Source organism: Solanum verrucosum, unplaced genomic scaffold (assembly GCF_900185275.1).
Source record: "Solanum verrucosum unplaced genomic scaffold, falcon-dt-bn FXZP01000261.1, whole genome shotgun sequence".
In the NCBI taxonomy this organism is placed as follows: domain Eukaryota; kingdom Viridiplantae; phylum Streptophyta; class Magnoliopsida; order Solanales; family Solanaceae; genus Solanum; species Solanum verrucosum.
This window is the reverse complement of record NW_026019969.1, coordinates 7,911,267-7,922,656: the sequence shown is the minus strand read 5'-3', so window position 1 is coordinate 7,922,656 and position 11,390 is coordinate 7,911,267. Positions and strand designations below refer to the sequence as shown.

The following is an 11,390-nucleotide window of genomic DNA, read 5'->3' as shown; positions in this document are numbered from 1 at the left end:
TAGAAGAGTTGAATAAAATACAAAAATATGTATAAAATACAAAAATATGGTTTACTGGCCGCAGTATTTTCTTGACACGACTTATAATGTTAAGAAATTGAAAATGAAGTTGAATTTCAGATGCTATTCGTGTTATTTTTTAAAAAAATTATCATTAAGGTTAAGTTAAAGATCTATGTTTAGACAAACATGAAGAATTATAAAAGGCGGCCTACTTGTCAAATTTGCCAAACTTAGCCATTTGGAATTAACCAAGTTCATAAATACTCAAAATATTAATGAAGCTTATATCTCTAAAATAAATGCGATGCAGAAAAGTGTAGGGCAGTAAAGAATGATGCAAAATCTTTCATAAAGAAGCACTATCCACCCAAAAGTTTTTTTTTAAAACTTACTTCCTTTACTACTAAGCAACCTCAACCTCTTTGGACGTCACATTTACATCACGAGCAAGTTTGGTCAACCGTAAATGTTCCTCGTTCCTATTTATATGTCATCGTTATATAAAATGGATGATTTTTAATATTTGTCATTCTACAAAAAATCAATGCATAGATGACACTATTTTTTTAAATCCAAAGTTATTAACTTTGAAACTTGAAAGTATGTATTTGACCAACATAAGAAAACTAAATGATTAATTTATGTTCATTGATTAATTTAATTAATCAAAATAAATTAATTTGTGTTCGTTTATTAAAAACTTGACTTCGATAGAACACTAAATAAGGATAGAATGATAAACTTACCTAGTTTCTTCAGGAGTGTGAAATCTAAAATAATCACATATAAATAGGAACGAAAAAAGTACTTGATTAAAATTTAATAAAATAATTTGTGAAAAAATGCATGGTAGATTAGATAAACAAGGAGTACATATCTAGTTTTGCTATTTTAAAATTAAATTTACTATTATTATCTTTATACACGCTCTCATACTTTTCCAACCAACTATTTTCAAATTTTTTTATAAACATAAGTTAGTTTAGCCAAAAAAGAAAATAAAAAATTGTCAAAAGAAAAATAATTGTGGAAGTTCTTCACGGAACCAATTTATTCCCGAAAAGCAGATTAATAAAAGAAGCCTAGGAAAGCACAACAACACACACTGTACCAGCATTTCTCCTTAAATAGTGGTACTTCGCCGGAACTTTGCCTTTACCGGTCACCGGTAATTTTTCTTGAAAACCCTTCTACTCTTTTCCCATCTTTCGACTACTGGTGAAGATTTGCTTCATGGATCGCTTCTTTTTGTTTTCTTGTTTGTTATTTTGTGTCTTATTTCTGGTTATTTGCATATGTGTTTGTTTAGTGAAAATTAAAGCTATTAATTATGAGAAATCATACAACTACCTCTTAAAGCATGAGTTTTTTATGGTGGGTTTTTAGAGAGAGTGGGGTTTCATATACTTCCATTATTGGTGGTTTATAAAGAAAAATCTTGCTTTATTTTGGAATTTCTTGTCTTGGTGTTTTTAGTTTGGTGAGTACAGAGGAGCTCAGGATTTATGTATTGTTCTCCCATCATGTGGGAAATTCAGTATAAGTTTGAAAGGGAGTTCACGTGTTGGTCATGATTTCAAATCTTGATCTGAAATCAGTGATTTAAAATCAGGTTGATTTGAAGTTGAGATTTTTTCTTATAAATAATTTTAAACTTCCCATACTCGTGTACTCCTTTGTTTCAATTTGTTTGTAATGTTTTGACTTTTCTAGAAGACTCTTTTCTTGAATGTTATTCAAGAAAATTTGGATTGCCCAGTATTCCACGAATTAGTAACCCAAGATTCCAAACATTTATTAAGTGAGAAAGAAATCCACCTGGGCAAAAACACTATAGATGCAAGATAGAAAAGAGGAGTGGATGCTTTCTTTTTTGCCATTTTTTCATCTGTGAATTGTTAATAAACCCATTCATACACTTTATGCGATGAATATTTCTTGCACATGAGTCTTATACATGGTATCGAACTTAGGAATCTTATTTTTTGTGTATGTGATTTTGTGGTTGTTTTTTGAATCTAAGTACAGAAATAGGCTAAGAGTTCACTTCGAATGACATGGTGTTCAATACAAAAATAGGCAAAGTTGGAGTGTGTAACAACAATTTCGACCAAAGTTTATCTGTGTTTTGAACCATTTTCCCATTTAAATTTATGGGTGTTCTGTTGTAAAATATGAACTTATGGGCCAAGTTTTTTTTTTTAAAAAAATAATTTGAAATCACAATTTGGAATTCCATATCCTACTTTTTGGAGAATTTGGGATTTGAAATTATGATTTGAATTGGAAGTTGAAATTTTGTGCATTTTTCACAAACAAACGCTGATTTGCAATCAGTCTGCCAAATCCTATGGCCGAATACCTACTTAGTTTTAACCCCACCTGGTTTAAGGTTCCACCAATTTGAAGTATCATTTCGTTGTAGTTTCTTGCTAGACTTCAATGTGATGATCACTGGACTTGCTCAAATAGGACGAATGGTGTTCTGTTCTGGTTCAAGATTCTCTATGTTGGTTAGTCATTCCGCTTCATACAGGCATGCCTTTGGTGGCATTGCTTCTTTATGTGCATAGAACCAATAATGGTTCTAGTTTTTGGAAATTGATGGAAATACTAATGATATCAAATAAGAAATTCCTTTATGTTGTTTTAAGTTTTATATATAATAATGGCGGAGAGAAGGGGTAGGAAATAGAGTATGGCAATCTGAACCTTTACTAACATGGTAAGGTGGGCAAAATCATCACGTAAGATATACTCTAATCTCGTTTGGATGATTTCCTTCGCTTGATCTGAGTAGGGCATGTAGCTGGACATTAACAGAAAGTATTCAATTATATTTCTAGTAAGTTCCCATAGCTCAATGGATAACTAGTTCATTACCTCTTTTGTCAACCTGGATATGAGGTTCGTTGCAATTGTAACTTTAATTTTCTCCCTCTAAAATCCTTTAATGGATCAATTGTTTTAACTCTCAGCACCTTGCTCAGACAGTTTTGGCTGTTGTAAGCTGTTGTTACCTGAAGATTTCTGCATAGAAAACTTCCTACTAGATGGCGTAACATAATCTGACTGTTCAAATCATGTCTTGCTCCTAATATTTGAGATGCAAGCTTAAACTTGCTCGTTATGGAGCTATCTAAGAATAAGCACCTGAGAAATCAGTTGATATGTCCAGTTGGATTAGTCCAGCATATCTGTTCAAAATATGTCTCAGTTTGAGGATCTTGGAGTCATGCTCTAAAGTCGAGGTTTAGAGTTTCTAATTGTTGACCTGTCAAATTTTTAAATAGGCTTTTGTGTATATCCTTCCTCCTAGCAAATTGTGTTATCACATTTATCATGCCTCTTAGTACCCTTATTAGATTATAAGAATATACAATTTGGTTATGTATTAATAGCAGGATACAAATTGGACCAACTAAACAAATTGAACAACTTCAGGACTTTATTAACTCCCTAGTTCTGGCTTAGATAGTTTGTATAGTCAGCCATGGATTTTTCGTAAGCTAAAAATGCCATATCTTGTAATTCTTGCATCTTCTTGATGCTGTTATTAGTACCACTTAATTAAAAAAAAAAGAAAAAGGAATATAGAATGTGGAGTCCAGAATTTTTTTAGCTTTGGTCAAAATTGATTATTTTTCAAGGCAGACACTCTAGGAAAGGAATTCGTAAACTCAACAAGTCATTTAAATCCACCATCTTTAATTTGTTTAAAAGTCTGAATAATAGTGATTGCTTGATAGTACCTTACATGGTCTGCCAAGTATAAATATGTGTGTAGTGGGACATTGAGTTTATATGATTAACTTTATATAAGCTAAGTTCAGTGTGAGCTTTCCTCCTTTCCATTCTATTGGCATGTATTGTGGTGGATAGTGAGGGTGGAGGGTTTAAAAGTTGAATGTCATGAGATCACGAGGAATCAGTTGTATAAATTATTGGTCTCCACACTCTACCAGTTTCCTTGATTACTTTTTTTTTTTTTTTTTGATAAGATAAGTGGTATTAATAACAGCATCAGGAAGATGCATAATTTACAAGATATGGCATTTGAGCTTACAAAAAAATCTCTAGCTAACTATACAAACTATCTAAGCCAGAGCTAATGAGTTAGTAAAATCCTGAAGTTGTTCTGCATTAACAGCAGGATACAAGTTGGTCCAACTAAACAAATTTTCAGTGCACCTAGTCTTCAAAATGCCTAAAGCAGTTGACTCTCCATCAAAACATCTCTTGTTCCTCTCTAACCAAATACACCAAAAAATACAAGCAGGCATCATAATCCAGATCTTCTTGATGGCTTTGTCAACTTTCCATAGACTCCAACTCTCATATGCATCCTTAACAGTGAGGGGTGTGGTCCAATTGATGCCAGAGAGACAAAAAAACATGCTCCATAATTCTGAGGCCACCTCACAATGAAGAAGAAGGTGTCTGGGGGTTTCAGCCTCTTTTTTGCACATATAGCATCTGTTTGGGAATTGGATTTTTCTTTTCTTTATGTTGTCTTGGGTGAGACATGCCTCATATAGAGCTATCCAGGTAAAAAAAACTACCTTAGGTGGTAGCTTGGTCCTCCAAATGAGTTTCCAGGGCCAGTTAGCTATCACGGGGTTTCTAGAGCACAACTGTTGATACCCTTCCTTGACTATATAAACTCCTTTCTGGTGTCCCCATTTGAGCTTATCAGCTGCCTGATCATTCACTTCCCAATCGTGCATATTTCTTCTAAATCTTATATCCCAATTGAACCCTTCTCTATTAGCAGCAATAATAGAATTGGGATCTTGAGCAATTCTAAACAAATCTGGGAAATCCTCCTTGATTACTTTATGCAAGACCAATAATGAAATGGTATGCTCTTGGTTCTTGGTGAATTAAATGTTAGCAGGTCTGTTTTAACACATAGCTTGAACATGCTTGAAAGGGAAATGTCAAACCAAAATCTTCCGCCTTGACTACTTTAAACATCTGGGACTTAGTGCTGCTATTTATTCTTGATCTTTTAAGGTAATTGGAGGGAAACTTTCCCAAAAAGGGGTCGAGGCTGTTAGGACATGCCTCTTATCTTGGTGCTTCTGTGAATTCCTTCAAAGAAATCTTTTTTCTGAATAAGTTCCATTAATGGATTTTATGGAGCAGAATACTAGTTCCTTTGTTTTTTGTGCAGAGAAACATGTATGCTTCTTTTGTCAATGCAGAGGTATGCATGATTTTTGGTGGAATGGCATTGTTCATAATTCCAGTATTTGTTGGTGGCTCATTTTGTTGGGGCTTATTGGAAAACGCAAACCGGGTTTAGTGTAATTGAACTAATCTTAATCATGTTCAGTAAAAAAAAAAAAATGATCATGTTGCGATATAGTTAATAGTTACCATTTCATTTTATTATCTTGATAGAGAATGGAACTTTTTGTCCTCTTCATCCTTTTTTATTTTTTATTATGATACAATATGGGCTTCAAAATTGTGAATAAGTATGAGAATATCTTACGTGTATGTGAGTAGATATTTAACTTGTGTATCTGTCTTTTCACCTCACAGGTTTCTGGTGTCGAACAATGATGCCTGAGTGGACTGATGATTTGGAGAAAGCCAATATTAGCAGCGAGAGTCATGTAAAGGAAGACAGCGAGTATGTGAGGCTTGTTATAAGAAATGAAAGAACAGATGAAGTTGGAACTTCACAATCCCAATCACAGTCTAGAAAAGAGTCTATTGTATGGTGGATCAAGGCTACTATATGGTGTATTTTCTCTGTGATAATTCTACTAGTTTCCATAAAATGGGGAGTGCCCTTTTTTTTTGAGAAGGTATCATGCCTCTATCTACATACACTATATGTCCTAATTTGGTTGGTGCACTTTATTACTTGTCCGTCCAAAAAGATTGACATATTTCGATTTTTTAAGAGGTTGACAGATTTCCATCTTTAGAAACTAGTTAATTTAACATTCCACTTGACATTGGCAGACTTGTTGGCCTCACTGAGTATAAAAGAAATTGTTTGGTACAAGGGTATTTTTGGTATATCATACATACTTAGCTTATGTTTTAAAGGTCTCCTTTCTTTTTAAATTTTGTGTCTTAGTCAAACAATGCCAAACAAATTGAGGTGGATTTTACTTGACTTCTTGTCATATGTGCATCCTCATATGTTGATTAAAATTGACTAATGGGATGAGATTCTGGGAGATTTGATCATGTTCTGTCAACAGATGTTACATTACAGTGCATATAGTATCTCTAGACACTAATGAATTAATATGTAGCCTTTAGAATTGGGTATTTGCATATTAATTTGATTAATTTTGTGATCTGCACCAAAATATTGATAATGAAAATGGTGGTGGTCTAGTGGAGAAAGATAACACTTACCTGTTCTGTTTCAAAAATATAACACTTACCTGTTACTTATCAAGGTAAAAAATAGTGTGATTCAGCTCAAGATTCTCAGAGACCGGACTCTGTCTTTAGCTAATCAGTGCATTACTCTTGCAATATTTGTTTTATTTTTCCTCTTTTGTTTTCTGGTGATAGAAGATGCATAAATTAAGTTCCTTGTTAATTGTTGCATTCTTAAATTTTATAGATTCTAATTCCAACCCTACATTGGGAAGCCACTGCATTTGGCCGTCCAGTTCTTGCCCTCGTACTTGTAGCTTCTTTGGCACTGTTTCCGGTATTCCTAATTCCTTCTGGACCATCAATGTGGCTCGCTGGAATGATCTTTGGATACGGTCTTGGATTTGTTATTATAATGGCTGGAACAACAGTTGGGATGATCCTGCCATATTTCGTTGGCTTGTTTTTCAGAGATAGAATTCATGTGAGATACCTACACATCCTGTCTAGTTCATTTGTCTTCTGGACTGGTATTGTAATTTCCTGTATCATACTTCATGCTGTTTTTCTGATTGCATCTGCAGCAATGGTTGAAGAGATGGCCTCACATGGCAGCTATGATTAGACTGGTGGGAGAAGGGAGTTGGTTTCATCAATTCCGTGTGGTTGCGATATTTAGGATTTCACCATTTCCATACACAGTCTTCAATTATGCAGTGGTGGTGACAAAGATGAGGTTCTGGCCTTATTTTTGGGGATCTGTTGCAGGAATGGCTCCTGAATCCTTCATTTACATCTACAGGTTGATACCCCAGACCTCACCCCTCCCTTCTTTTCCATAGTTATTTGCTGATTTGCTTACTCTGTCTTCCTGCAATTTGTCTGCAGTGGTCGCCTAATTAGGACATTTGCGGATGTGCAATATGGGAACCATCATCTGACTACAGTTGAGATTGTCTATAATGTTATTTCTTTCATTATAGCAATTGTCACCATAGTGGCTTTCACAGTCTACGCCAAGAGGACTCTGAGGCAACTTGAAAGTGAAGAAGAAAACAATGGCGAAGGCTCTACCTCTAATCTTGGGAGGTTAGAATTGGAGACTCTTCCAATGCAAAAATCCAAAATTTCTAGTGTTTGGTCAACTTTGTAGTAAGAGGAATGTTAACCTTGGACTTCATTGAGGAAACTAGTGTGTAAATAATTCGAGGTAAAGAGGGAAATGTTTTATGCATCCCTCCATATTGGTAACTAGAAAATTGGAAGATGCTTATTGGAAAAAAAAAAGAAAAAAGTAGGTGTTGTGTAACTAGAGATGCTGCCTGGACTAATTGATATTGGAAAATGAAGACAACATTTGATTAGGCAGCATGAACATCTCTCTCTCTCTCAGTGAAAAGAAAACCATGTTTACTCTGTAGAAAATAATGTATTGTTCATCCTTGTTCTTTTACACTGAAGAAAAACCAGTAACTGTACAATTAAGGAGTAGTATGAGGCTTGTTTGGATTAGAAAGCTCAACAGTTGATGAAATGTCTTGAATTTCATTGCATGCAGGTCTGTTAGAAACAGTGATGCTTTCTAGTGCTTCTGTGACCATCCTATTGTGGGTAGATGAACCAGCCCATGACATCACAGAATCTTCTGTCCGCTCACCAAATATTCCTCTCTTATACGTGGTTCCCATCTGTGTCCAAGTCAAATATGCACATGCTCAAAAAAAGAAGAAAATAGAGTCTTCGATAAGAAAGAGGCGTCTGTGTAAACGGAAGTGAGACAGGTATTTACCTGTGTTACAAGAGCATATAAGGGCAAAGTACTGTAACTGCAAAGAACTTGAACAATCACCCTGTCCACCACAAAATTTACATGGTCACTTTCAGCCAGCCAGAAACGTATTACTATATCTCTATGGGATTTGAGGAGTTTACCCAATAATAAGTCTTGGAATAATGAAACCCAATTCTTCCATGATGCATGATTTGAATCCATAAGTACACTAGAGAGTTGTCAAATAACATAGTTTTTTCATGTTAGAAAAGAAGAAAAGTGATTGAAGTTAGGTTGAAAGAAAGAAGTTAAAAGTTATTACCCAAATCCAGACAAAGAAAGCAATCTCAAAGGAGTTTTGGAACAAAATGAAGTGGATTAGGTAAAGGACAAGAGTTGGACTATCAAACCAAAACAACTTATCAGAAGGTTTAATTGGTGTGGTTTCATCAACTACTGATGACCTCTCTGAAACCTCTTGAGCTAATTCTGTTATTATGTGCTCCAATTTTGTTCCCACTAGAAGTAGCAGCTGCATAAATTTTGTCAAAAATATTTATATGAAGCGATATGGATAATGGTGATTCATATAATTGATCCCAATTTGTTCAAGATTGAAATGATAAATGGATGGAACAACCCAGTTTTTCTTTTGGGAAAGAAAAGAATGGTCACTTACAACAAGAGGTAAAAATGATAGCCAAAAGTAAGAGTGCCATCCTGCATATTTTAAACCATACATTAGTAGGAATATTTCATTTTTCAAAGTGAAACATATATAATAGTAGGGTTTTTTTAAAAAAAAGTACCAAAATTTAAGATTTAATAATACTTAGGATATTAATACCTGCAATGTTGATCAACAAAAACAGAACAACAAAAAGCCACAAGTACCAGCTGTTCAAGATCAATTTCCAAAAAGGGTAAAATTAGCTTGATTAAACATAATTAAATGAAAATTACAAAGTAGTTATCCTATATATAATTAGTATATGTAGTGTTAATTTACCTGATTCCGACAATCTTTTTGAAATCATGCTCCAGTGTCCGCAATATATATTTGTGAAAATTATACTTAGGATTGGATGGACAATGTTTCTATTATCATACGATAAAAAAGAATTATATAATTCCAACTAATTAAAATCATAGAATTGACACACGGTAATTCTAAAAATGAAAGATAAATAGAAAGAATTAAGTATTGCTTACCTTGATAAATCCAGTCCGCAAGACAATATAGTCCGACTTTGTTACTGAACCATAAAATTGTTTGAAAAAAGCCACCTATATTATATTCATACACATGAAAAATCGTCATTTTTCTTTGAGTAATACATAATTATTATCGATCTTTAATAAATAAAATATTGTACCGTCCAACTAACGAGAGCGTACTTTCTCCAACGTCTACCAGCTCTATCCACAAATGATTGAATATGGAGAATATGCACTACACATAGAAAATATCATGGTAATAATTCGTTAAAAAAAATTCAGGAAAATTACAGACAAAAGTGTATAGACAATAATTAACTAATATAATTATACCATGATGTGGTTTTGATTGCTTTTGAATTGAGTTCTCCCAGTGACTCCATTGTTGTATCTATTTGAGGCAAAAAAAAATAAAAAATGAGAGAGAAGTAATAAGTGTTAAGTGGTTAATTTTACATTACACAGTCGAATACTAATTAGAATTGTTATTGACTAGGGAAAAAATGCTACCAATATTTACAATTGTAAGTGTGTTGAATAAAACAAATATATAAATAAAAGTCAACACTCAACACCAATCAAGGTCATGATTCATGAACATTATTTGATTAATGAGACTTTATAAGCTAAGTTTTGCTTAGTTTTCACTTATCAAACATATCAAGGATACAATTTTACGTGAATCAGTTGTTTATATTAAATACACAATATGAATAAAAATATAAATTACACACGTTAAAGAAAGAAAAAGACACATACGTAAGATAAAATATACATTTTTATGCACCACAATATGGTTAAAGAAAGAAAGGACATGTGCATAAGTTACTTCTATTAATTAACTATGGTTAATGCATATTTTTACTTTATTAAATCACTTAATCATTGATAATTATAAACATTCAATGTGTGTAAGTATTTAACAATACTTCCGATAGAATCCCTTAACGACAAAATCAATTTTTAATAGAATATTCATGAGAAATTCACGTTTTATTTAGTAATGTGAATTGATAGATGTATTCTCAATATGTTTCTTTCAGGAAATTGGGGAAGAAATTGGAAATGATTATTTTCTTTGTAAAGATACCTTTGCCCCTCCAAGAACCATGGTGGTGGCACAGAAGATCACATGTGTGACTGCCAATACAAATATGAAAATATGTAGTTGATGCAATGCCTCCAATGATAATAGTGGAACTTTTCCCTACACAAAAAAGATTCAAAATACACAAATTAACTTTTCATTTAAAATTTATAATTGAAATAACACTAATATTCTTCGTTAAAAAGGAAAATAATCATTATTAACATATGTATATATATTACCTCGTGACGATTACAATGTTCTGCACCGCTAGATCCAGCTAAAAGATGTCTCCCAGTGATGAGATGATTAGAAGTTGCAGATTCTTTAAGCTTGCATGGAAGCATTACTTTTGAAATATTTTCAGGAACGCATATTTTGCTTATTGCCCCTTGAGACACCGTTAATAGTAATGAAATAAATCCCAAAAGCATCAATTCTGCAAATTCAATACCAAAAATGAATTTTCAATTATTTTTTTTAAAAAAAATGTGAGGAAACATGCAGAATGTGTCAAACCTTCTTTTAATTTCTGGAGTGCCTTGAATAGGGCATCTTGATTCTTTTGCAGGAAGAACTGTATGCAACAACATGATATATATCATATACATTAACACAATAATATAGAAAATTTTACATATATATATAGTCACTTAATCAACTATTGAATATATAGTAACAGAACGTACAATCACTTTACTATTGTTATATAACACGAATTAAAGTCAAACAAGTAGAGACCAACCTTTCCAAGGCGATGAAGGCCACGTTCAGCAGCAAGTGAAATGAGAACAATGATGAAGCAGACAACGGCAACAACCCATGTTGGTGTATACTCGAGAGACTCAGACTTTTCCGCCATCTTTAACCTTAATGCATGCCTTGATGAATTATTTGCGAATTCGTAGCATTATTATAAGGGAAATTCTACTGTACTGGACATGCATGTTTGAAACTAAG

General features: G+C 33.3%; 2 protein-coding genes across 3 annotated transcripts; one reads left to right on the top strand and one right to left on the bottom strand.

The window, feature by feature from the left end:
* Positions 1-1,019: 1,019 nt before the first annotated feature.
* On the top strand, positions 1,020-7,870 carry LOC125815720 (uncharacterized). Its single transcript, XM_049495264.1, has 5 exons — positions 1,020-1,171; positions 5,554-5,822; positions 6,602-6,838; positions 6,939-7,156; positions 7,243-7,870. Exons 2-5 carry the CDS (start codon positions 5,571-5,573, stop codon positions 7,505-7,507), a joined length of 972 nt encoding a protein of 323 aa, XP_049351221.1. The 5' UTR covers positions 1,020-1,171; positions 5,554-5,570; the 3' UTR covers positions 7,508-7,870.
* Positions 7,764-11,317, bottom strand: LOC125815719 (MLO-like protein 13). 2 transcript variants are annotated; one of them, XM_049495262.1, is made up of 14 exons: positions 11,176-11,317; positions 10,950-11,007; positions 10,673-10,869; positions 10,434-10,550; positions 9,677-9,734; positions 9,502-9,578; positions 9,338-9,412; positions 9,135-9,223; positions 8,973-9,022; positions 8,805-8,845; positions 8,448-8,657; positions 8,287-8,354; positions 8,144-8,204; positions 7,764-8,042 (listed from the first exon to the last, which is right to left on the bottom strand). In XM_049495262.1, exons 1-14 carry the CDS (start codon positions 11,290-11,292, stop codon positions 7,836-7,838), a joined length of 1,425 nt encoding a protein of 474 aa, XP_049351219.1. In that variant the 5' UTR covers positions 11,293-11,317; the 3' UTR covers positions 7,764-7,835. The 2 variants fall into 2 exon arrangements, with proteins under 2 accessions (XP_049351219.1, XP_049351220.1); XM_049495263.1 differs by lacking the exons at positions 7,764-8,042; positions 8,144-8,204 and having other exon boundaries at positions 8,283-8,354.
* Between the last annotated feature and the right edge of the window lie 73 nt (positions 11,318-11,390).

Bases quoted from the DNA above. Each gene is read 5' to 3' on its own strand.
- LOC125815720 (XM_049495264.1), top strand. From the start codon at position 5,571: ATGATGCCTGAGTGGACTGATGATTTGGAGAAAGCCAATATTAGCAGC. The intron at 5,823-6,601 runs GTATCATGCCTC...TAAATTTTATAG, and splicing joins TGCCCTTTTTTTTTGAGAAG to ATTCTAATTCCAACCCTACA. The intron at 7,157-7,242 runs GTTGATACCCCA...ATTTGTCTGCAG, and splicing joins TCCTTCATTTACATCTACAG to TGGTCGCCTAATTAGGACAT.
- LOC125815719 (XM_049495262.1), bottom strand. From the start codon at position 11,292: ATGGCGGAAAAGTCTGAGTCTCTCGAGTATACACCAACATGGGTTGTT. The intron at 9,735-10,433 runs GTATCTTTACAA...TGCCTCAAATAG, and splicing joins TGGTTCTTGGAGGGGCAAAG to ATACAACAATGGAGTCACTG. The intron at 9,023-9,134 runs GTAAATTAACAC...GATCTTGAACAG, and splicing joins AAAAAGATTGTCGGAATCAG to CTGGTACTTGTGGCTTTTTG.